General features: G+C 46.7%; 1 protein-coding gene across 2 annotated transcripts in view; it reads left to right on the top strand.

The window, feature by feature from the left end:
* The first annotated feature begins 3,333 nt into the window (after nucleotides 1-3,333).
* NR6A1 (nuclear receptor subfamily 6 group A member 1) overlaps nucleotides 3,334-26,689 on the top strand; it is a 63,411-nt gene continuing 40,055 nt past the window's right edge. For both annotated transcript variants that reach the window (XM_041406768.1, XM_041406767.1), the window contains exon 1: nucleotides 3,334-3,388. In XM_041406768.1, coding sequence (XP_041262702.1) covers nucleotides 3,346-3,388 — 43 coding nt within the window. In that variant the 5' untranslated portion in view covers nucleotides 3,334-3,345. The remainder of the gene's footprint in view (nucleotides 3,389-26,689) is intronic.

Here is a 26,689-nt window from a genome sequence, read left to right as displayed (position 1 = left end):
CCTGTCCCACACACATCTCCTGCCTGCAGCCCCACAAGCAGCACTGGGCTGTGCCATGGGGATCCAAGTGTGTGGTTGATCCTGGGCAGGGGGACATGGTGGCACTCCCTGAGTCAGCACCTTCTGCTCCTTCCCACCTCGGGGGTCCCTGAGCTCAGGGTGCCCTGGCTTACCTGCACTGTGTCACCTGCTGAGCTCCTCCATGCTGGGGAGGGGGCAACACAACTCATCCTCAGAGTCCAGTGCTGAGTCCAGGTTCAGGCTAAGTTCATTTCTAGGAGTAGCCCATATACCCCTTCACTTAGCACAAACAGGGACAAGGGCAGGCAAAGGTCAAGAGAAGTTCAAAATGGCATAATTTCTTTTTGCTGGTGTTCCCAAATGTTCCTGATCCTGCAAAGCTCTCCAGGCTGCCTTGCCAGTGTGTTTACCAGACCGTGGTAAAAGCCCAAGAACAAGGCCTGGCTTGATACAAGGGAAGTTAGAAATCAAGGGGTTGAGAATAGGTAGCACTGTTGCTTAAAACAGGAGAAATAATTGATTCATGTTATGGTGGCAAATTAGGCTGTAAAGTGAAAAACTCTTAAAAAGAAACCCTGTGGTTTTAAGGGAGCTTTTTGCTCTGATTCCTGCTCAGCAAATAGGGGTACCCCAATAAAGGTCATCAGCTCCATGAGCTGAATTATTAATTCCTTTCATATCACTCAGGGCTTGTAAACAGTATATAATACAGGAAAACAACTGGCACTGTTCACTGAGTGGGCAGAGGAGAGGTCAGGGGGTAAATACTTGTATTGGCAGCAGCAGCACTTCATAGCTGAGCAGACTTCTGTCCTTTTCATCTTTTAGAGCAAACCACTTTCCAAAATCTTAGTCTGGTTGTTAGTCTGTGTCTCTTCTCCCTTAGATGAACTGTTTTTAGGAATTTAATGGATTACATACAATTATGAAGATAAAAAGAGCTGGAGGGAAGGGTGGGGGATTATGGGCTAGAGAGCAAACCAGCATTGCCATGTGTCATAAACAGCTGTGTTTTTACACAGAGAGAAATTTTAAAATTCATCTCTTCAGGGCCGTGGGGTCACTGGGTTCCCGGCAGCACAGGGCAGGACATTGAGGGAATTCTGACCCCAAACTTGAGCAGCTGGGTGCTGGTGAGCATGGCATCTGCACTGGTGAACATACTACAAATAGTCAGTAAAACACATAATTTCAAGCATGAACTGAAATTCCCAAATCTGGCTGGGAAATAGTTACGTTGTTGTTGCAGCCTGTAACCTGGCATTACAGTGAACAATCTAAAATTTCAGGACTTGGAGAATTTGTGCTGCCTCTCTCTAAACACTTCCACTCAGAAACCTCTCTTCAGAAGGCACGTGCGTTATTGAGTTGCTCTTTGAATGATACTTGATGAACCATTGCAGATGTTGGCAGGTGTAGCTTACTGCCCTGAGTGACTTTGCCCTCGCAGCTCTCCTCGAGTGCCTGCCCTGTGCCATCTGGCCAGTGCTGGGCAGTGACCTCTGTGTGCCAGAGCAGCAGGTAACCCGCAGTGACCATCTGGGCTGCTCCCTCTGCCTTCCTGACAGCCCCCTGTGCTCAGTGCTCGCTCTGCACCACTCCAAAGAGGCAGAGTAACTTCAGCCTGTGCTTACTGCTAGGCTTAACCTGGATGTGTGTGAAAGCTTATGTAGCTTTCAGTAGGCAAAAGTACAAAACTCTTTCCAGGAACTTGAAATGCCTGGACTACATATGAAGAATATGTTTTTGGTTTGTTGTTTTTTTTTTTTTTTTTAATTTACAAAACATGTATAATATATGGCTTGCTAGTTCCTAAATTAAGGAGACTATGGTATTAAGGTGGAAAATAGGAAGATACAAAATAGTTTTTCTTCTCTGAGCACAGCAGAGACCTGTGCAGTGTGATCCAGAGCCTGTTGGGAGGTCTGCAGCCTGCATGTCACATGCAGCTTTCTGAGCACTGCTGCAAGAGCCAAGCAAGATGATAAATTCATGTGTAGGTGTTCTAGGCAGTCAATGCCTTGGTAATCCAGTGGGGAGTAGGACAGGAACAAGCCAGGACACTGCTGAATAAATCTGTAATTGTGTTGGTTGCTGTTCTCAGCTATGGCTGGTGTTTAACATGATGAACTAAAGCTGCTGCTTTGAGCAGCTACACCGAGGAGGCTCGGGGTGGTGTGAAAGTATGGCAGCAGCATTTAGTCAGTGTGGTGCAGTGTCTGCTCTCACATTCTGTAAAAATGGTCTGCTGAAGTGTTTACTTTTGTTTGTGGTTTGCCTAATTAGAGCAGAACTTTGCACTTTCAGTGTAAACAGTGGTCCTCAGGGAACTGCCTGCTGCCCCAGAAATGGGAATTGCAAGAATGTGAAAGGCAGGATTTGGGCTGGCAGCAAAGCCTGGCGTGGGCTGGAGTTGTGCTTCTGGGGCTGTGTTCTGTGGTTAGGAATGCAGACTTGTAGTGTGCATTTATTGGGTCTTAGAGCTAAGCAAGAATTACAGAATATATAATTATGTGGGACCTACCAGCATCAAAATCACAGAGCTGGAGACTGAGCTGCTTGGCTTGGGTGTAGGTGGTGATGTGCTGAGAGGGGCTGTGGTCTTTTGAGAGAGATCAAGGCCAAAGAATGCATCTTGGCTTTACCTAATCTTGGGTTAAAACTGACCCTGTTAGTGCAAGACGGTTTTCTCCTGGTTTGAGTCCTGGAAAGGTGGATCCTTTCCAAAACACAGAGGGAATTTGTTTTTGATCACGTTCTGACTTTGAGGGTTTTCACTGGCAGACACAGGCAGGAAGTTCTGTTTCTTCTTTCAGCTGCTAGAAAATAAAGCTTTGGAGTGTCTTGTGCTTAAACACACTTGTTTCTGATGCTGCTCCAGATCAAATTCCAGCAGCTTGCCAGCCTTTGGAAGAGGATCTCTCTTCTGATCAGGAATCTTTTGAAGGTTCACTGGCCACAGATGGGAGATCATCATGTCCTTTTATTCCACAGTAATGCTCTGCATACAGTTTAAACCCAATGTAATTTAGACTTTCTTTGTGCTGGAAGTTGCTCTGAATTGATAGTCTCAAACCATCACAAGTTACAAATTACTAATATGACTGCTGAGAAAAGCAGATCTACAGATAATGTGTATACCTTGAAAGGGGGAAGCTGATGCTGTTCAATTACCTGCTCCTCAAAGCAGCTTCCTTGGGTGACTGAAGACATGTGTATTCAATTTCAGTGTAAATGAAAGTTTTCAAAGTAAAACCTTCTCAGTAACATGCACATCACATCTTTCTCATTTTCACTTTCCCATTAGCTACAGATGTGGAGCAGATGAGTTCCTCCTCTCCTGTCCTCCCTGTGAACTCCGTGGGCAGTAAGTACCCCTTTTCTTGCCATGTGTGACAAGGTAGTTTCTAATTCTGAGATAATCCAGAAATGTGAATTGATACTCCATGATAGAGACTTGGAGAAGTTTTGCAGCTGATACTTGTTCATGGAAGTGGGATTCCCATAGCTGAGAGCTGATTAAGTATTTCTCACTAAAATAGCACAGACCAGGTCTGTACATCACTATTTACACCAGCAGAATGCAGGCCGAGTAAGATCTGTTGTCACCAGAGATACCTCAGTGAAGGAGGTACCTGCATGAGTGACAGAAACCCCTGAGGTGATGTAAATTATGTTGGCATGGGAGTCTTTTTCTGTAGTGTTTCATTATAAAACTTGAAATCTATAGCCTGAAATTTCTCACGAAACTGAAAGCAGCTGGTGAAATCCTCCTCAATTTCAGGGTAATTTTGGGCCTGTATCTTTTTGAGACTTTGAAAACCTGAGCTGCTGGACACCTAAAAAAAGTAGAAATTCAGAATTCCTTCTTAACACTCCATCTAGTGGCATTTGCTGTGCGGAGGGACCGGTCGGTGGGAATCCACTAGATGGCAACAGGCCCTTGTCAGACTGGTGGGACTGGGAAACCCTCACTGAGAGCAACTTTTCATCTCATTGTTTGGGAACTCGGTGGATTTTTCAAATGTGGCAGACTTTTAACTGGCAGCTCATTTCAAAGTAATGCTCAGATGTTCACAACTGCTAAAAGCCTCCCAGAGCCAGGACACGGTCCTTTCCACGTGCCTTTGTGCTGGTGGACTTGCACTTACTTTTATTGGAGAACTGTGGTTCCTGCATGATGGGAGTGAAAATCTGGTTCCTCCCTTCATAGTGAGAGCAGCCCTGTGGAGAGCATGAATGGCAGGCTCTGAGTTGTGAACATGTGTGCAGTTATTTGCCTGGTGATTAATAAAACACGTCTTTGTTGGTATCTAGCTAGGTTTTCATGCAGTTTATCACTTTTATATGGAAACAGGTAATTTCACATGCATACGTAGAATAATTTGTCATGTAGAGACATGTATAGTTCATGATGATATACTGGCTAATACTCTGTTGAACCTTTGTGGCCTGATATAGCTCATATTTACTCTTGTGCATTGACAGGTGTTAAAACATAACTAAATTTTCCACAGTATTCTGCCAGCAGAAAAAGGGCAGGGCTGTCCAGCAGTGACCCTCTTTCCCCCCTTAAATAACTGTGTGTTACTGCCAGTGTGCATTTGTCTAGCTACAGCTTTCATGTCTGTTATCTTCTGCTAAACTGAAAAATGCTTGTCTGTTCCCTATGAAGATATTTATATAAACTTTTGATAAACTAAATAAACCGAGCTCCTCGAGTTCTTTTGATGTCTTCCTGTCTCTCTCTGCCCGGTCAGCTCTGGTGGATGAGCCAGCCCTTGCTGGCCTCTGGAGTGGATGGATGAGCCCTGGCAGGTCCTGCTGGGCAGGTCCCCACTGTCCCCAGCTGTGCCATGGTGGTGGCAGCACCGGCTGTGCTCAGTGTCACCCCGATGTGCCCCGGGGCAGATCTGCGGGTGGTGCCTCTGGTAGGCAGCAAACAGTTGCTGACACAAACATCTAAAGCTTCCCAAGCATGGATTTAAAAACATTCTGAACGTGCCTGTCTTTCCTTAGTTTTTTCCCCTGCTGTCTCCTTCCCAAAATTAAAGCAAAAAAAAAAAAATAATTCTGGAGGATTTTTTTACAGCCAAGTAGGAACCTGAATTTTAAGCTTATTTGTGCATCCAGAGCATTTGAGAGGTGTGGAATGTGTGCTCAAGCCTTTGGCTTGTTGTGCATTGGCAAACTGAGGTAATGGCCCCTTTACTGTAATTTTCCCTGTTTGTCTGAAATGTCTTATTCAGAGTAATTGCAGTGAATTGTTTTCACATGTCCTCACAGTAAAGATGAACACCTCTGTCAGGACTTCTGTATTTTCTACTTTCATGCAGGAAAACCAGTTGGCTGAAATGTCTGTTTAAAATAACACAAAAGCACTTTCTTGTACATCATGTAAGATGTCTCTGGAAAAATTCCAAATTGTGCACTCTCACTTCCGAATGAGTCTGCCAAGCATGCTGAAAATTTTGATATTTCAAAGGCAGAATGTCAAACTGCATCAAAAATGAGTCATTTGTCTTGTTTTCATAATGTTAAAACAATTTGGCAGGCATGCTTTTGGGCTGTTCAGTTACACTGCTGTGGTAAATTCCCTGTACCAAGCCACCACACTTACCTGGCTGTCGGTGGAAGTGCTTGCTGTGGGTGACTGAACATGGCTCTTTGCTATCAGACCCAGAGAGAGGGGAGATTTTTCCTAAAATTCCACTTTTGCAAGTTCACTCTGTTTAGTGTGTAGCTGTTGAACTTGGTGGAGCTGTTCCTGTGTAAAACTGAACAAGCTGAAGTCTTTGAACAGAGCAAGCAGATATATTTTGAATATTCACCAAACTGGAGTTTCGAAGTCCTTGGTGAGTTGTTCTGACTTGAGGGACACGGTTCCTGTGGGATGGCAGCACAGCATGTCTGAACAGGCTCCTTCAGGATAATCCTGTGAGCAACTGGAGGAGCAAACAAGGAGTAAGAGAAGTGCCTGGACCCTGCAGTGCCCAGGGAACCGACTGACACCACTGCTGAGCACGGCGAGATCCACCATCCCTGCCCTGAGGGGCACCAAGGAGCCTCCTCCCTCTACTGCCCCGCACTGCCCAGAGACAGGGGCGTTTCTGCAACAGGAATGTCATGCCAGTCGTGTGGAATTTCTTGGAGGGCAGCTCCAGAGGCTGCTCCTGTGTCTCAGGGCAGTGTCAGTTTGTCTGTCGTGCAGAGATGTGGCTGCTCCTCCTGCACAGCCCCAGGCAGTCAGCTCCAGCTCCTCACCTTTCCAGCAGAACTGCAGCTGGCCCTGGCCACCACAGCCCTGAAGAGTGTTCTCTGCAGCAGTACCTTAAATCACTATTTTCTGCTTTGCTTCCTCCTGTTCTCACCCCTGTCAGTCCAAAGCCCCACAGTTCAGTCCCTTTTCATCTCTCACTGGTCACTTTGTAGGACGAGTGCTGTTCCATAGCTTAGCTTGCTCAGGAGGAAGTTTAATTTCCTATAATCTGGTAAAGCTGTAGGTTTATGCTTTACTGATAGATTTACCAACTGGGTGTCACTTCTATTAAAACTGAACTAGTTCCTCAGCTGTTGTGCTCCTTTAAAAATCCCTGTGCATTTCTTAACTAGTATTTAGCTTTGCTCACGAAGGAGCTGGATGATGTGTCCTGAACTTCTTTGGTGGGACAATGGCTCAGTCTTACACAGTTTTGGGAGGCAGAACTTGGATAGAGCATTTCTTTGGCAAAGGTGTCACTTTTCCTGCAGGACAGGCCACCTGGCCATCAGGGCGGGTGCTCCTTGGCTGGCTGGTCCGCAGTTTGCATTCATTGATCAGTGAGTTGATAGGAATGAAAACCCACCGACAGCAATGAATGTTGATTGCAGCCATTAGATGCTGAAGATGCCACTCCACAGAGATGGTGCTGTCACTCCAGAGCAGCCCAAGACAGAATTCCCTGGCACGTGCTTTGTGTCTTTCCTCATTTCATGGATTCTGCAGTCCCTGCAGAGGCAGAACAAGTGCCTGCACCCTTGTGAAGGCACCTGCTGCCAGAGCCTGCAGTCGTGGTCATCCAGCTGGGCTGGAGAAGGTTCCATGTGGGCACCAGTGAGGTTCCCCAGCCCCTGGTTCGTGTGCCCTGCAAAGGAAGGCTGTTTCCTTTGGCTGCAGGGACAGCCTGAGCTGTGGGAGCAGCTGGACCTGGCCCGGAGGGAGCCGCTCCTCGCCCGGTGAGCAGCTGCTGGAACAGAGTGCAGGTTCCTGGGAGCAAATGAACTGACATTCCAAAGGTTTTTCCAGCAAAGCTCAAGTTGCCAGCCCAAATGGAAAGGTTTCCATCCTGATCTGGCCTATGTTCTGCTATTTTGAATATATACCATGCTCAGATTTGTTTCCAAGTGTCCCATATGGTGTGGATACGTTCCTGCTTTTGTGCTGCCCATACAAAACCTTCCATTGATCTCTTATACTCTGTTCTGCAGAAATCCTGTGTTAGTATAAAGCTTTAATTCTTTTTTTTTTTTTTTTTTAAGAGAAAACAAGCATTTCTTATACACCAATTCACTTTTAGAGAAAGCAGAACTGGAAAAACTCAACCTCTGCAGCTCTTAATATAATCTGTAAATCATGACCTGCTAATGGCAACCACATGTGAAATCTCTGAAGGTTCAGGCTTTCCATTTAACAGAGGGTTTGTGATAAACCTCAAGGTACAGTCAACGGTCGATGGTTTTTTTCTAGTTTTCAAACTCACCGACAGCGTTGAATGTTCACTGAAGCTATCCAAAGATGGCTGTACACATGCACTGTACAGATTTTCCATGCATATGTTTTCCATAGACTGGCAGTGGAAACACTGCTGAGGACTGCACATTCTTTATTGTAAAGCCTTAAACTGCAAAGTATTTTAATTACGGAATGGAACCTCGAGGACTAATGAATTGCAGAAGTGTAACACTCTGGTTATGGATGCTGAGTTCACTTAGTATTTCTTCAACCAGCTCTGAATATATCGGAGTTGCAGTTGTGGAAAAGCCTTTCCTCTTGTGGATATGCATGTTCTCAATAGGAGCACTAAGGATGTTTATAATGATTCAGATTTCTTTATAAAGTTCACTTGGAAAAAACCTGGGGGTGGGAGCTCACCCACAGTGCTCAAACAACACAAGTGAGAGAAGGGGATCTACTTAGTGGAGTACATAATGTCTGTGTTTCCACAGCTCCTGTCCCTGCTCTCCCTTCCCCTAAAAAGAGGAAAAGGAGGTTTAGTCTCTTTAAATCTCTATATTGCATCTAATTATCTTCACCTTTTCCACCTGGCTTGCATCGTTCCAGAGGGATGACTTATTTGCAGTTTGTTTGTTAAAAAGTACATCTGCTGCTGTATCTGAAATAACTTTCCTGTGAGTGCAGTGGGGCCTACAGAGTCAGTGGGGATAATTTACTGCTTAAATGCTGGAAACTTGCTTTAAATTCAGAGTATTTTCTCTTGTTGTAGGGATCTAACAGTTTCTCTCTGAATATCCTGAGCTGATACATGTAATTTAACAGTAAATGTATTGTCTAATGAAGTACTTGAAGCAATCTTGCTCAGGAATACAGTTTGTAGCCTGCACTTAAACTGATTGATTTTAATGGTATCATTAAACATCAGCTGATAGCGAAAATCAAAAGAATTCTCCAAAAATTAGTCTCACCTTTTTCTTGCCATCATTTGGAGTAGGAGCTGGTGGAAAGAACAAAGACAATTTGAATTAATCACAAGCAGTGCTCAGCCTGGAGTGTTAAGCCTCAGGAGTGTCCCAGTGTGAAGGGTGACTACATGTGGTAGGTATAACATAAATCAAGGAAACTCAGTTCAAGTCAAGCATGAAATTTCGGTTTTAACAAACCAAAACAGTGTGTTTATATTTAAATTGACATTGTGAGAGAGGGTTTTTTTTTCACGATTTACTACTTCTTCCTCCTTTATCCCTCCACTGACCTTCGAGGTAGGAACTTTCATCTTCTTGTATCACAATTTCAGAGCCTGAATTTCTACTGTAAGTTAAACTGTACATGTTATTTCTATATCCTGGCTGCACACTCCTTCCCCTTTGCAAAGTTCAAAGCTCTCCATCAGATTTTTTGGACAGACTCCGAAATGATAAAATAGCTCTCTGGAAACTGTAATGGGCAATATGTGCAAGGCACACTCCAAAAGTTATGGTCTGCACTGAACCTTCAACATACCTTCCCTTTCCCTGAGACTTTTTTCACCTGGGAAGCACTGAAACTAGACCTGACTGCCACCTCTGTTGTAATTCCTTAATTATTATTTTTTGTTGTGATAAAAGCATGAAGTGGACCCTCCCCAGATGCTGACAGGGGTCCAGGAGGCAGTGACTGCTGAGCAAGGCCTTTGCTGTGAGTGGAAGTATTGAACATTCAGAGCACACGGGGCTTTCTTTCAAATTACACTGGAGAATGGGTTTCTGGATGAACAAAGTGGTTTCCTCAAAATCTGCATACAAACCCTGAAACACAGTGGTTAGGCTGTTTGTAAGAGGCAACTGTTCAGGACTGAGTTGATTTGGTGCATGTTTCTTGTGCTCATTGTATTTATGGTGCCTGAACAATTCTTACACCCTAATCCAATCATTCTACAGGCTCCTCACAATAAGCTTTTATTTAGCAGGGCATGAATCCCAACAGCACTGCCCTAAAGTATCACTAAATAAATTTTATATATGCATCTGGTAGTAAAACAGCTTTCCTTTTCCTCCCACCCCCTGTGCTGTAGCTGTGACTCTCATGAGGGAGGTGTGTGACCCCAGTGAAGGAAACTGGGGCCAGGATTCTCCTCAGCACATGACAGAGTCTTCCTGCCTGCCTGGAGCATCCACACAAATGCCATGTGCAAGCACATTTGCTTTGTCCTGGAACAAGCTTTAATTGTATTATAAAAATGTGTTTTCTTTGTAGAGGTAAATGACTTCAGCAGGGTAAGCATGCAAACACCCCTTGGGGAGACAAGAGCATGGAATTGCTGCCAGTAATTTTAGTTATTGCTGTTTCACTGAAATTGGGGTGAGTGTTTAACTAGCAATGCCATGGCCAAACACTTCACATTCAGCAGTCTTCTACAGTGAGCACTGGAGATTATTTTTAACTATCCAAAATTCCTTGGGACTACTACTTGACAAGTCTGGGGGCTACACAAAACTGGGGGAGAAAGTCACCAATCTGCTCCATTTGCCCTTTTAGAACACAGTGCTGTGATGATGATCCTAGAGAAAACAGATGCAGAGCTCTTCTGGAACCTGGGAGAAATGCTGTTAGTACCAGTTTCCAGCAATTTAGGGAGAACTTACCAAGTTCTTTTGATCTCATTCTAAGTTGACAAGCTTGCTTGTGGATGCAACATACCCTAGAGTTTTGTAAGGTGTTTGACTTAATACTGAATGACAATTTAAACTGGTATGATACAAATTTGCTGTGGCAAATGTTAAAAGGATTAACAAATGACAAATGGGGAGGTCTAAATGCAATTCCAAGTGGGAACTTGATCCAGTTGGCGCAGCCTTAGAATGACTTGGCCACATCCTAAAGCATGGCTTCAGGCCTGGGGGAAACACAGCATATCCCATATCAGCAGGTTTGGGGTTTTAGACACAAGAGTGACACGGATTTGGATCTCTAGATAAAGCAAGTGAATGCTTTGGTACAGCTGAATGCAAAGCTCCATGTTTGGGAAGAAGGAATACAGACCATGTGTGAGCATAAAGGGCTGGGCCCACGGAGATAATTAACTGCATGTGTGTGCACAATCTGACTCCTACTACTGTGCAAACAATGAAATATTGAACAGCAGCACAGGCTGGTGCATCTGCATTTAGTTCTCCTGGAACTGCTGAAAGGATGGATGCTTCAGCCAGTTCTGGCCCTGAAGACATCACTGAGCTGAGCAGGTTTCTGAAAGTTTTCAGTGGAGAGCAATTAAAGACTGTCACCAGGAAAATAAGGTTCTCTGAGGTAAACCAGTGAAGGCTCAGGAGTTCTGTCCTGTCTCCTAACATCTTTACCTGCACACCTGAGCCAGTTAGAGCACAACAACCCTGCCCTGGGTTTGGGAATGGGTCTGGCCTCACAGCAGGGAAGCAGAACCTTGCCAGTGGGTGTCAGCAGGGAAAAATGGTCTGAGTCTTCAAACTCAAGGCACCAACTTGTGTTTCAAGAGCATATGAAAGATTGGAAAGCTTTTTTGACCTGTTGGGATGTGATTTTGCAAGAAAATTAGACACTCATGCTTGAAAAATGCTAGGCTAAGAGTCAGCAAGTGATTTCAATTGAAAAGTAAAGTAAAATTATTTTGGTTATGATTCTTTTTCCCCAAAAATTTTAAAATAAGGCATTTATGAATGAGCTATTCTGAATGTTCTTGCAGTCTGACATCCCAGCTTGAGTAATGCGATGCCCTGTGTTTTTTCAGGTGCTTCACCAAACTCTTTCTGAGCTATCAAAATGGTGAAATAGATGCGTTTTTAAAGTGAAACTTGTTTTTTATGTTTCTAGAACAAACACACACGCTCTCAGAATCAAACTCCCAATCTCCTTTGACCTCCTAAAGGAAGCAGTTGTCAAATTTCCTTGCTGGGGGGGGGCTAGAAGACACAACCATGGGCAGGGGCTTCCTTGCTGACCTACTGAGACAGGAGTGATGCTGGGTCAGAGCCCAGCTCGCTGTCCTTCTGCAGAGCTGGTCTGTGCGAGGTGAAGGGATCAGCACGTGATGTCTCCAGCCCTGCCTGCCCCACACATCTCCCCAAGGAGCTCAGGGAGGGGATCAGGAGCTTCTTCAGCACTGGAAGAGCTTCCCAGCGCCCCGGGGATGTTGTCCTGAGCAGACAAGAGGGATGGGTTTGGAGGGAGCTCCATTTATGAACTGTTTGTACCTGGACCGGAACAAAATGACCTCAGCGCAGGATGTCTCAGTAATGGTGTTGTCATCTCATTTCACACAACTTCAGAAATTGTCTTTGTTGGGAAAAAACTACTTTGGATGTCTGGGACCACTGCTGAATTGCAGCTGTTGGCTGTAATCAATAAAGCAGTTCTGATTCTTAAAATAAAATCAAACCAGTGGCTAATGGATGTTTGGAGAAGGGTACAAGGAGAAGAAACTTGCATATTTCCTGCTAATCATCTCCTGTCTTCCAGACATTTTTCAACACACACAGACTTCTGGAGACAGACTTCTGTGTGTTCAGTCACCAGGAATGCATTTTGCTTTTCATGAATTTGCACAGCTTTCCTGTGAACTTTTATCCCCTGTCTTTTAAGATAACATTTGTTGCCATGAAGATGATTGGCTGTGTTAGACCCATCACTTTCAATGGAGAGGAATCTCAGGTGTCCTCCTGATGGGTTCCTGCAGTTGCACTGTGGGCTGGGCACATCTAAGGCTGGGTAAGCAGCTTTGTGGGATATAAATAACATTGTCTTTTCTGCTGTACTAAACATGCTCACAGGTCTTCATCACTGAGGACTGTGCTGCTCCAGAGCCAGGATGTGGCACATTTATTGTGGTGGTGAATTTAGGATAAGTGCTTCTTCAGAAGGTCCCCCTGTGCTGACTGCTCTTCTTGGCTGGCAGCTTTGTGTCTGTGAAGATCAAAAGATTTCCCATTAGCTGTGAATTCAGGCATAGTTCCTGTGCCTGTTTTGGGAAGGAGAGAGATGATCCTAACTGCAGACGATTCTGTTATTGAGATTGTTTTCCTCCTTTTAGCTTTTTAGAAATTGCTGGCAGCATCATCAGTCTGACAGTCTTCACAAAAATTAGTTCCTGTGTGGCAGAGAATTGCCTTGTTGTGCTGAGGTTGGAAGGAGCTGGGCTTGCTGGTCTTTGCCAGGGCAGGGAGGGCAGGAAGCACCACTGCTTCTCCTGTGGTCCCACGAGTCCAGCTGAGGTTCCCTTGTCATTGTTTCTGGATGTCAATGTGACTGGATAATGGCAGAGAACGCTGGGTTTGGAGTGAAGGTCTCCTTGGCTGTGGTGGGCAGTGCATTGGGTGGCTCACCCCAGCATGGTGCCCACCCCTGGATGTGTTTCACAGCAATCACTTCAGTTTTCCCCTGTGAAATACTGAAGATGTGCCCAGAACCTGCACTTGTAATGGGCAAACACGGGGAAAATATGGTTCAAAGTGATTGGGAGAAAAATCTGAGGTCTGTTTTGTTGAGATGGCTTCCTGTGACTTCAGACCAGGGACGTGACCCCCATGGAACTGCTGCCATGTGTCCCTGTTCACACACTGATCATACACAACACTATAAAAATACTGATTTTTTAAAAAATATGCTAATTGGGACTTTAATATTTGATTCTCTGTTTGGAATATTAGCAATTCCATATGGATGAAACTTAGGTTATCTGCTTGGGAAGCAGTATGGATGGAGAGGGATCAAATGGAGAATTTGCTTTTCATAATCATAATGTCTCCTTGTGATTCATTGATAACTGTCCCTTTGAAGATAATTAGTTCCTGGTTTTCATCTTTATAATCCATCTGATAGACTTCAAGATTAGAAGTTCTTCTCAAAAGAAACACCTGTAAAATCTCACTTTTTGGCTCAGTTTTGGCAGTGTGGCACCTCCAGGTCAGTTTTATGCTGCCACCTTGTAAGACTCCATTTCACAATACAATCACTGCAATAAAGATTTTACTTCCAGTAACTGTATAGAACTGAAGCAAAGAAAATGACATGATGATGACATTGTAATGAGCAGGAAAATGAATCCTTGCGTGGCTTTCTCCCCATCCTCCTCGCAAAGGTTATGAGATTTCTTATCCCCTGCCAACATCTGGCTTAGCTGGAAGCCTGTTACTCTTTCCATGAGGAGCGTCCTCCTTGAGCTGAGCAGGTGCCACACAGAACAAGTGCCCTGATCTCACTGAACCTCTGCAAGGTCCTGCTCCCTTCTTCTGGCTGTGGTCACTCCCAGTCAGCTCCAGCAGGTACCACAAGGTCTGGATGGATGTGCTCAGGGCTCACAGGGGAGCATCACACCCTCAGCATGCTCCCATCCACACCAGGATGGATTTCCACTGTGTTTCCTTGCTCTTTTTTCCCCATTCTCACACCAAATTCATTCAGCTTTGTTTACGCGTGGTCTGAACGTGCAGTGTTGGCTCCAGAGCTTCAGCTGAGTTTCTGTGAGACTTTCCTCCCACTGCGTGTGGCTCAGCCACAGCAGCACATCTTGAACTGCTCCTTCAGGTGTTAACAGTTAAAATAGAAGTGTCTTCAAAGACTTGTAGAACAACTAACTGTGATTTGGGGGTAAAAAAAGAGGCAGTCTCTTCTATCTGGTTACCAGGCAAATATTCCGTTGGAAGAAAGACTTCCTCCCCCACCTCTTATATATTTAATTTCTTTGCTTTTGCGTGCTTTTAAATATTGGATGGATGTGCATAGGACCCCCAGGTGGGCAGAACTCAGCCATTCTTCTCTGAATTATACATTTAGCCTATTTAAATGCAGCCATCATGTGAAACAAAAAGGAGAAAATGTACTTGTGTTCATTTAGAAGAATGATCTTTGGATAACGTCACCAAATATTGCAGGGTTTTATCTTGCCTATAAAACAAATTGGTCCCAGTGTGCTGTGAGATGCACATAAAAGTTTGAATATGAAAGTAGTATAAAATTCAGATGAGTTGGTAGAAGTGGCTTTAGAATTTTGAAAAAACGGGAACAGATTTCCTAAGATTGCCGTATGAGGGAGGGAGGGACATACCACAGATTTTCATTTGTGAATCTCAGCCTATTGGCTTCTTTTCTTTTTTGGTGCCCTTTCTCCTGATGTTTGATGGTATGACCGACCTTTTGTCCTGGGGTGTGATGAGAGCACAGCTGTTCCAGACGTGCTTTGTACCCCAGCACGATGAAGCCACAGCTACTGATGATGACAATAATGCTCGCATTTGGTTGGTGGTCTTTGGATTTTGAGTTCTGCAGTCAAATCAATATTTTTGTAGTTTTTCTTTTACACTGAACTCACTGGTGTTTAGAAAATGGTTTCTGATATTTTAAGGTACACCTTCTTGTGTTCCCTCTGGCCAGTACTTACACCACCAGCAGCGGGGTTTGCATGGGCTCTGTTCTAGTAATTGCTTTCTACTGGAACAATTAAGAGCTGTGAGAGGAGAGGAAATTTGGCTCAAATGTTCCAAATGGAAATCTGCTTTTATGTGGTTTCAGAATGACAACCCAGCAAGCATAGGTGGATGTACTGTGAAGTGTCAGGATTCAGACAGCACCATCCTCATCCTCAGTAAACAGGCGGGGTTGGGATCTGGGCAATCCACACCAACTCTCCTCCCAGGGCACCACAAAGCTCACACAGGTACAGACAAAACAGCCTCACTCAAATATTTCAGTACTTCCTTCTTTTCCAAAGTAGTCTGCAAAAATCTTGCATCTACACACTGGTTACTGAAGGCAAAAAATGAATTAAATAGGGCAAACAAAGCTGGAGCTAAGCTATTATGTATTTCAGACTGCTTAGTATTTGGCATGTGGACCAAATGCTTTAGATTATAAGGCATAAGCCTTTCAGAACCTTAAGTTATTTTAAAATTAAATGGATGACAGGCACAGGTCTGCTGCATGGATTTGATTTTCTTTGTGTCTTAGCAGAAGTAGTAAGCAATGTCTCTAAGTATCTAATAAAGCTATTTTCTGCTATTACAGAAAGGTTTGCTATGAGAAGCAGAACTGAGAAAGGATCACATTTTCAATAAAACAAATTGAACAGATTCTCAGAAATCTAGGTCACAGTAACAGATGACCTATACATGGTCCTAGTTTTTGATGCAACTGTCTAATCTGCTCTGAGAGTACTAGCCAGACATCATTCCTAATTGACCTTGATATTCAGTGAACAGAAAGAAAGCTAAAGCCACATGATATTTAAATCTTTAGCAGAAAATAATATATGGCAAACTTGCATGTATTCTGTTTTGTAACTAGGACCTTTTTAATGTGAACCTTGTCTGCAAATGTGTTGATCATCTTAACAGTTAGAATTTGAGGCTCTACCTAAAGAGATAAATATGAGTAGGAAGAGCCACTGATCACAGCCAGTTGCAGGGGAGGGTTTTCTGTCTGTCACATAAGCACCCTCTGTACCCTGGCTGCCCTGCTGGGCTCCCCCAGCCTCCCCAGGGAGGAGCAGCCTTCCCAGAGAGGTGAGAGTCTCTCCCTGCCTGCACTGGGGGCTCAGCTCCAGCCTGAGCCCCGGGGTACCCAGCCCTGGTTATGTAAATGGAGCTGCTGCCACTCCAGGGCACTGGTGTGCGTGCAGCTGGAAATGTAGGGAAACATGGGAGACTGGGAATTGCAGTGCCTGGTGAAACCCTGACCACTTCTGCTCTAGACCAGATGAATCATTTTTGTTCGTGACACCAGACTCAAGATGTAGCACTATTTACACAGGCACTGTGGACTTGTACATGGGAACAGAGGGATGGATGTGTGCTCTAATGCTCAAGTCCTCAAAGCTTGGAAAAAGCAAAGTAGGAAAGCCTTGAATACTCATGACAAGGTATTTTCCATGAGAACTATAAACTGATTTTGTCAGCAAACTGAGAATCAGTAAATGTATTGATAGAATTTTGGGGATGGATGCCTTGCTCACTGAGTTCCAATGTGCCTGCACTGGATCAGCATTGCCTGTGCCACTGCTGGGCTCACCCTGCCCGGGCTGGAGCCACCCTGGAGCACAGAGCCCCTGTCCCCACCCCAGAGCACACAGCCCCTGTCCCCACCCTGGAGCACAGAGCCCCTGTCCCCTGTATGCTGGGCTCACCCTGCCTGGGCTGGAGCCACCCTGGAGCACAGAGCCCCTGTCCCCTGCCACCACTGCCTGGGCTGGAGCCACCCTGGAGCACAGAGCCCCTGTCCCCACCCCAGAGCACACAGCCCCTGTCCCCTGCCACCACTGCCCAGGCTGGAGCTACCCTGGAGCACAGAGCCCCTGTCCCCTGCCACCACTGCCTGGGCTGGAGCCACCCTGGAGCACACAGCCCCTGTCCCCTGTATGCTGGGCTCACCCTGCCTGGGCTGGAGCCACCCCAGAGCACAGAGTCCCTGTCCCCACCCCGGAGCACACAGCCCCTGTCCCCTGTATGCTGGGCTCACTCTGAGCTGGCAGTGCCATGAGTGTGCTGCCCGTGCCCACCCAGCCCTTGCAGCTGGGCATCCATCCCACACAGCCCGGCCTTTCCAAGGGAAACACGGGTTAACCGCAGGGCTGAGCGGCGTGGTGCTGCAAACCCAAACTGTGCAGGATCCCAAAGCTGTGATGGTGGAAAGGGACCCGCTACCGGGCAGCAGAATTCCCATGCCCAGGCTTGCTGCAATATTCATTCCCACACAATTAACTGCTAATGCAGGAGGGTTCCTGGGTTCGAGATGCAGCACTCAGCACTCAGAAATGTGCAGTTTTACCCAGGTCATTGCTGGCACTGGGTTCATTTCTTTGTGTTATGGTACAGGGCAGCTGCAGATGGTTTGAGCTACTCTCAGGCAGAACAGGGAGGGCAGGAATGACTGAAGTCTGTTTGAAAAGGTGATGTCATCCACCTCTGTGTCCATGGTGCTTCTTAGGGAAACACATGCTTCCATATTATATCAAAACACCCAACTGTTATCTTTTGAGTTCTTAACATTTGAAACTGTTGAGCACTATTAATCAACACTGTGGGTCTGAAACGATTACAGCATCTGCTGGCTATTATTAAGATAAAATGAAATTCTTGGGATTCCACATTTTTTGTTAAATTGCCAAGCGTATTGTGAGATCTCAGCATACCTGACGCATTTTTATTGGCAACCAACCCTGTAATGCAATACCATCTATTAATGGTTGGATTATGCACGCGCTGCTCTTCTGCATCTGCTGCAACTTCCAGGGCTGTCAGTGGCTGTGACAGTGCTTCAGGCTTTATAAGCTTTCCCTTGGAATAGCTGTAACTGGAGTTGTGAACACTGACTTTGGAATGATCTGTTATTTCTATGTGCAGTTCAAATAAACCCTGACCACATGAGAAGAGCCATCAGCATCCTTTTCTTATGTGCCTGATGGGATTATTGCCGTGTCCAGGCTGAGTTGCTGGGGGCGGGTCATGCCCAGACATTCCCCTTATGGCTGTTTCCATTAAGCAGAAGTGCTTCTTGCCTACCTATAATGGTCTGGTTTCCATTCAGAACTGTGTGCTTAACAGGTACTCAAAATCTTACGACCCAATTGCAAGGACTGAATTTAACTTTTCAGCACATTTTTTTTTTAGACAGCACTTTCAAGGGGTAGGTTTTAACATTAGCATCTGGATGAATATTAAGTATTAGCAGTCTTACAGGTAACAGAAAAGGTTGCTGCATTTTAAGAATACCATGGAATTTCATCTAAAAGTGTGCTGTAGATAGAGCCATCAATATCCTCAACATTTATTAAAAATGGTAATGTTTTTGTTCGAAGGCCTATTTTAGGTAGGTCCTTCTGGGCTTGTCAGTACCAGCAAGAAAAAAAAAATCAAAATAGGTGATAAGAATTGGGCTAGATTGCAATCAAGCTAAGTTCTACTGAGAAGTAATACACCCAAGCCATTGTACTCCATGAGGAAGAGAATTCAAGGAAGTTATATAATTACTCAGACAAAACTGACTCCTGTGAAAAGTATTTACATTCATTCACATTTATATTTTTAATGTCCTGAAACAGCAGCTGAAAATTCCATGAGCTGGCCCCTCGCATGTACGAGTGCTTGTTAGTTGTACAAGAAGCACCTTTTTTAGAAGCGTGTTCTTTTAGTCATCCAGCCTTTTTTTGCCCTTCTTTGCTCAAAGGACCAGTGGAAGCAAGTCCATCATCTGCCTGGTGGGCTGGTGCAGAGCATTACTCTCAGGTGTCTCCTGGAACTTTCCTTGCTTTAAAATTCTTCCCCTTTTCCTGAGCTCCACACCAGGAGCGTTGACAAAAACATGCTTAATGGCAGCAAACAGCCCAGGGTTTGGCTTCCCCTTTTCCTGAGCTCCACACCAGGAGCGTTGATAAAAACATGCTTAACAGCCCAGTGTTTGTTTCTGTATTTCATGATGCTTTGCATGGCTGCAGCTCATAACAAACACACACTTCCCACATGTAATTCACAACTCTCACTTTCATTGTTTTTGCTGGCTGAAGGAGAGCCAAGTCACCCCAGTCGTGCTGCATCGAGGCTCCCACCTAGAGACACCCTCGCACTGTGCGGGTCCAAACAGTCCAAAAGCCCGCTGCACCGGCTATTTCATCTGGCTCTGAGGTGCTAGGGGAGGTAGGATTTATGGAAAAACACAAAAAGAGAGAAGGACCAGCCCCAATCCTGCCGCTCTTTGGGCAGGGACTGCCCCGAGCCCCGGCGCCGCGCACAGCGAGGGGCTGGCTTCTCAGCTAATAAAACCCTCTGGTTGGTTTTCTAATCTCGATAATTTCTGCTCATTGGCTCCAATCAGCAGATTAAAGCCCAGTCTCCGAGCAGTTCTCATTTTAACTCCAGACTGGGGGGAAAGTAGGGGAAATGGGAGGTACCAGACACTGAGCGGTTTGGTTTTTCTGATTTATTTTTGTGTTTGCCAAGTTGACACAACTGAACAATGTTCTTCTCCACAGCTGGTACTGGAGCTGCGTGGAGTAAATTTACTGGACCTTTTAAGATGAAATAAGCTGCCCAGCCACGTCCCCTTAGAGCCACCACTAAACCTAGTCCATTAGAACACCACCCCATCTCAGGCTGGACATCAGCTGCCTCGGTAACAAATCTCTGCTTTTATAAACACTTTGAGGTTTTTTGTTCTCAAATTCTAATTCTCCCCCACGCCCCCCCCCCAAATTAAAATCTCCAGCCAGATCGTGCTTCTGCCTTCCAGACCCAGGGCAGCTGAAAAGTAACCATATGGACTTCATGATTTTATGTACTGCGACAATAAAGCTTTTATGACATTCTAGGTGGTTAAAAATGGCAGTCAGGAGCTCTTAAACATGGCACAGGCATGTTGCTGTTCTGAACCGACAGACCTGCCAACAGTGCATCAAAAGCTGTAATTTCCTGTGCAGTGAAGCCCCTATCTCTGCTGCCTCCAGCTTTGTGTCCCAGGGCTTGTGCCTGTGTGCTAACAAATCTCTATTGTCCAGCGGGGCGAATAGTGGCTGGGACCAAAGAATTGCTGTCTGGTTTCTATTCAAATCCAGGTAGTCAGAGATATGAATGGAGTTTCTCCAACAGCCATGTGAATAACCTCTGCTCTGCGTGGAGCTGCAGGCGCTGCGCTGGCTGCTCCGCGCCGCGGCCAGCACGCCGCTGGGAAATACACTTTTGATGCTCCTCGTGGCTTTTAATACTTATTAACTTTCAAAATATGCTATCTCGCATTCCTGGACAAAACAAGGAGGGTAAATGGTCCCCTTCTCAACTTGCTAAACTTGTGGAAGAATTCTACTTAGAGGTTTCATAATGGGTTGTTTTTGCTGAGGAAACGATAGGAAAAGTTTATGAAAATTATTTTCTTAGAAAATATCAGATTTTTAAGTGTATGCTGAACATCTTTTATCATGCACAGAAGCCCAAGCACCACTGCAGAGGATTTTGGGGGAAAAGAAGTTAAATTTCTTTTAGATATCGTATACACAGCCCATTGCAATCGTCACAGTAAATCGCTGCAGATGGTTTGGGGGAGCAAATACATTAAATTTCTTTTAGATATTGTACTGAGTTCATCGCAATCGGCACAGCTAATCACTGTCGACAGTCTGGGAGCAAATATGTTAAATTTCTTTTAGAGCAAGTTCCGATAAAAATTCCGCGTGTGATGGAGCAAGAACCGGTGGAACACCGCACATCGGGGGCTCATTTTATTGCAGTTCTTTTCGTATTTTTAATGATTTTGTTAATTAACACGAGGCTTACGGCACCGAGCCCTGCACGGCCACAGAACCAAGCCGCCGAGAGCGGGGCTGTCTCAGCCCTCTCCCACCACAACTGTCGCCAATCCGTCGCCGGTCGCGACACGGTCCGCGGGCGGGGCGGCCGAGCGCTCGCCCCCGCAGGTGCCACCGGAGCCAGACAAAAGGGGGGCACCGGGGGCATCCTCTCCCCGCTCGCCGTCCCCGCCCGGCTCTCGGCGGTGCCGGGCGCTGCCGCCGCGGGGCGGGGACGGCGTGTCTGGGGCTGCCCCCCTCCTTTGTGTCCCCGTCTGGCTCAGTTCCTCCCCGCCAGCCCTCGGGCGACACGCGTGTCTGGTTACCGACCCGCAGCCGCGAGCAACTTCCAGCGCTGCGGAATCGCTCGAGTTTCTCCTTCTTCTTCGGGGGAGGAGGGAATAAAGCGGGGAGGGGACGGGGGGGGAATAAGGGGGAGCTGCCGCCTGTTCCCCCTCCCCCGGTACCGGCGGGGAGCGGCTGCTCCAGCTGCGTTACATTAACGGATATATATATATATACACATATATGAAAAAAAAAAAAAAGCGCTTCTGTTGGAGAACAAAGGAGCACGTGCAGAAATGAGACTGGAAAAATAAAATATAAATAATAAAAAAAAAACCAACTGGCGGCAGGTCGGGGCGCAGCGCGACCCCCGCCCCTCCGGCGGCTCCCCCCGGCCCGCCGGGACTCGGATTAACGCCTTACCTGGCGGGGCGCTCCCGGCTTGCGGCTCCGCGCTGGGCTCGCTCTCCCCAAAGTTGGCGGCGGATGCGGACGGCCCGGCAGTTCTCGCCGCTGTAACCGGCGGAGCCCGGCGCGGCGCGGGCGGGGCGCTGAGGCGGCGGNGAGCCCCCGCCGGGCCCCGCAGCGCCGCGGGGCTGTCACCCACCCGCCGGGCCTGCTCCGCCGGCCCCCGAGTCCCCGCCCGGGTTATCCTCGGGCGTTCTGGGCCGCTGGGAAACTGGGTCACGGCAGAGCCGGCGGTAGCGCCGGGCCGCTTCGTGTTGGCGCTTGGAGGCACCTGGTGGGTGTCAGAGAGCGGCTGCAGCGCCTTGCGGGCTCCTGGGAAAGCTCGGGATTGTCCCCTGGAGCGGCAGCACAGCCCTTCCAAAGCCCTTCGGCGGCTCCAAACCGAGCCCCGAGCAGCCTCGCCGCTTGTGTTTGTTTCCTTTCCGTTCTTCAGCAGAGAGCAGCCGCCGCCGTTTCTGTGGCAGGACGGAATCAGACACTTCAAAGCACGTTCTCAGTGAGACCACCTGATGATGAACGAGCTGCGCTGCCTGGCTAGTTTCAGTGGCCTGACACTGACAAAACTCAGAGCTGCTCCCGCAACTGGTCTGCATCCTTTCCCTGTGCTGGGACGGTGAAACGAGACACTGGGATGTCTCTGGAGATGCACTAAGATGCACTAACTTTGTTTCTGTCAAGTGTTCTCAGAGGGAGCCCAGGCTGAGCAGCGGGGAGATGTCCATGTCTGTGCTGTATTTTCTCTTCTCATTCTCTTCCAGGCTTCTTTGCCTTTTTTTTCCTCTGCTTTTTTTCAGTCGCTGACCTTTTCCTCTTCTCTGAGTGCATTTTGAGAGGGGAGTCCAAGGCCCTGCACGCCCTCCTTGGAGGGAGTTTGGGCTGGGTGGCTCCTGAGCTCCCTTCTGACCCGTGATCCTGCCCCTCGGGACAGGCTCTCATTCTCCAACACCGCGTGGCTCTTCTCTCTGTGTTTTACTGCTGCTAAAAAGCTTGCAGGAGCCACTGCTGGTTCTGGGCTCCTGTGCTTTGGTGGTCTGGCAGCCCCAGCACCCTGGGGCAGCTGCAGGTGAGGGGTGAAGGGAAGGAGCCACAGTGCTGGCAATTCCTGCCCTTTGCTGGTCAAGTTTGTTGAGTTTTTCAGCTGTGCCACGATGGCACTAGCAGGGACACGGAGGAGTGGGAGGGGTGGGTCAGAGGGCCCTTGTGGGCATGCTTGACACGGATTTCTGTAGAATTCCCCCTCAAGGGCTGGATGAATGTATAAATGGAAAATGAAAATGGAATGAGGAAACAAATGACAGTTACATGGAACTCATCCAAAAGGAAGCGATTTGGAAAGAAAAAGAAAAAAAAAAATGCTGCTTTAATGGTGACCCAGGCTTGTATCACTGTCACACAAGCTGCCATTGATGTGGATGAAGAGGTTCCCAGCTCCCTGGCATCAGTGTGAAGGAGATCACTCCTACCTGCTGTCCATTCTGCCCACAATCACCCTTGTAGTAACTTCTCCAGCTCCCAGACAGCTTCCTGTCTGCCTCCTCTTTTGAGGATTGTCTTTCATTTCTGGAGTCATTTAGTTACACTCCTGAAGCATAGCTGATGCAGTTGTTAAAATATGTATTTCGGTGCTTGCTGAGGTAAGAGTGGGCTTCTGACTGAAAAACACATGGTATCTTTGATCATATTTATGAAAAATAAAAATGAATCCATAAGATCGATTTTGAGGGTAATGTGGGCTTTACAAGGTATCTGAACAGCTGTGGAACCCATTTTAAGATTAGCAGAAATACCATAGAATTCCTCAAATCTGAAATGTTAGGGTTTGGAAAAGGGAGCAGGGTTTTGGCACAACCACGTGCCAACCTCCAGGTGCCTCCTTCTGTCCCCACATCAGAGGTGATCTTCACATGTTTGAGCCGCTTGAATATTTTGAGGCTCGCCCTAATTATTTTGCTCTCATTCTCAAAACACTCAGTCCTGCTCGGTAGCTTGAACACGGCGATTGCTAAATTGGAACCGTGTTTCACTAAATGTGTGGAAAACATCCTTTCCCGTTGGGAAGTGAGCTCCATTGAGGCATCTGAAGGAGAGGCAATGCCGGTGCTCCCTTGTGCTTCCCCCAGTTAGCCTCGAGTCTTTCTGGCAGCTCCCATCCTGGAGAAAGGCTGTGACAAAACAGGGGAGGGAGGAAGGAAGACTTCCCATGAGTCTGGTCAGATCCAATGTGCTGATCCAGACAGGCAAGACCCAGGGCAGATGGGTCTCATTTCTCTTCATACCACAAAGACCAGCAGCTGAAGAAGTGGGGGCTTAAAGGATATGTGTCTTTTTTCCCTCCTGTGTCATCTTTATTGAGAAATAAAGAGAAATCCAGAGTGTTAATCTGTCCTCTTCCAGCACCCCAATGTGCAGCACTGTGCTGGTCAGAACAGCTAAATTATCTTCTTATCCCTGCCCAGTGCTCTTCTCTTCCTTTCCTTGGGAGACTGAGATATGCCTATTGTCAAGTTCATTCAGGCAAGACTATAAAGAAATTATTTAAGAAAATAGTTTGGAAAAAGTTAATTTGGGTCAAGCAGGGATTAAGTGAGGAAATTGTTGCTTTACATCCTTCTACTAAGAAGTAAGCAAGGGAAGAGATTGAAATAAACCTTGTTGAGCCCATTTTTGGAGTTATTTTGTATGTGCTCTGTCCTTTTGGTAGCTGTCATTGCTTAAATCTATCTAACTTGATGAGGAAGGAAAGAGATTCAGCTTGAGAGCAAATTCAAAGTGAAAAGATTTGGCCAGTGACATGATGAAAGGGATAAGTGTAGGTAGAATGGGATTAAACAGAAGTATTCTTGGTATTGAACACATGGCTCAGAGGCCTTTGCTCTTGGCAGCCTTATTCGAAGCCAAATTTGTATCCCTTTTGCATGAAAAAGGAAGGATAAAATTAATTTTAAAAATCAATGTGAAACTAAGATACAAATTGTTTGATAGAATTGATGGGCACTTACGAAGCCTCACTGCAAAACATCAGGAGCAGCATCAGGGAGCAGCTGTGGCAGGAGGGATCCTGGATTTGGAGGGGCTGGTCCAAGGAGCCGTCCTGGTGGCTGCAGCTCTGCTCCGGAGGGGCCTGGCTGCACATTCCCCCTGCCAAACAGCACTGGCTGCTGCATTCCTGCTCCCCTGTGCGTGGGGCTTGCTCCAGCTTTAAACCTCAGTGTAGAAGAGTGGCCTGTGCAAGTGCAGCTCCCTGGGCCTCCTGAGGTACTGCGTACTGCACCGAGAGCGTGCGCTGCATGCATGCACCGCGGGACAGCGGCTGGCACTGCAGCGTGGCACACTCCCGCTCTGCTGGGCAAAGCCACTTGTCCTCACCTCCCTGAGAGCTCGAATTCCCTCGCCTGGGGAGTAAACACAAGGGGGAAATCGAGGCACAAGACCAAAACCGAGTGAGAAGTCAGTATAAGAGCCAAAACCAGGGTCTGCTAACTCTGCGCATTATTTGTTTTTTAGGGTGTGCTGCCAGTATTAATAACAAAAGAATTGGCTCGGTTTCCACACTGGGGCTATGAAATATGCATGCCTGTGTTGCTGCAATCAGGGGAGCGCTGTCCTCCCAGGAGGAGCGCTGCAGGTTAGCACTCTGACAGGGTCCCCGTGGCTGCCTGCTTCTCGGCGCCTGTCACCTTCTGTAGTCATCAAGTGGATAAAGAATTTTTGTCATGCTGCTTCATGAATGAAGCCTGTGCTCCTAAAGAGCATAAGAATTAGCTCTGAAGTGTGCATTAGCACAAAGCCGAGGATGTTGAAAATCATAAAAACTCAAATACACATGCACTCCATTTTCCCTTTCCCTTATCCTGACTCTGAGTGGGGATGGAGTCTGGGTTTAGTTTGTCACGGGTTTTTTTTTTCACCCTGGCTGCTGCTAAAATGCTTGGGACTCTGGAGAGCTACCAGCCCTTTGCTTTTAGCATCATTCAAAAATCTTCCATTTAGAGACCATTCTGATATCTTGGTGGTTTTTTTTCTTCGTCGTCTTTTTTTAACTACTAAGGAAATTTGCATGAAAATGGAATCATTGTTTCTGAAGAGTTCCATCTGCTCCTGCTGCTTATTCTGAAGCTGAAGTCATAATCCTCCGTTTGTGAAATTTCCCATTGAAGAGATTTTTGGCTTGTTATAGTTTCAGCGCAAAATTTCAGAACAGAGGAAATAAAGATGCTTCACCTAGGGAAAAAAAAAAATTAAAAAGAAAAAGCCTGGAGATGACATCAGAACAGCCAGTATATCTGCAGTCAATACACTGTAATTCCATAGGGACTGAGGGAGTAGGAAATAGGACAGTATGTGAGGGGTGTGGGGCTCGGGGTGGGAAAATGCATTTCCTCACAGCATCAGAGCTTTGGCTGGGGGGAATGAAGGAATTGTAATCTTCTGGGTGGCTCAATAAATAGGATTCCTTTCGGTGGAAGTGAAAGGGCAGGAATGGTTCAGGGCAACAGGAATGCCCAGACCAGCCAAAAACGAGCAAAGAGCTTTGGCCAGAATGGACCTGCCTCCATCCCAAGGAGGATCCACGGGATGGATAATCATGTAGCCGCTCTCACAGCCCTGCACCTACTTCCGAGGGATATTCTGTGAACGAGAACAGGATTTTTGTTGTTGCTGTAATTCCTTCTCTTCCTGTGTTTACTGGCACTCCAGTGCAGTGCTTGAGGCAGGGCACATCCAGTGGCAGCGGGGAGCGCCTGGGCTGCCCGCTGTCGCCTGTCCCGCCCGGACCTCTGTCGCTATGCAGAAATGCTGCGGGAAACTGGGTCAGGGCGAGCGCACTGGTGCGGTGCGAGGCTCCGTGCCCTGCTCCCGGAGATGTTCCCGAGGGTCGGTGACCTCCTTGTGCATCCTCGCTCGGGGATCGCTCCCCGCGCCGCGTG

Source organism: Onychostruthus taczanowskii, unplaced genomic scaffold, assembly GCF_017590055.1.
Source record: "Onychostruthus taczanowskii isolate IOZ18803 unplaced genomic scaffold, ASM1759005v1 scaffold25, whole genome shotgun sequence".
Taxonomy (NCBI): Eukaryota; Metazoa; Chordata; class Aves; order Passeriformes; family Passeridae; genus Onychostruthus; species Onychostruthus taczanowskii.
Note: the sequence above shows the minus strand (reverse complement) of the source record. Positions and strands in the feature narration are given on the sequence as shown.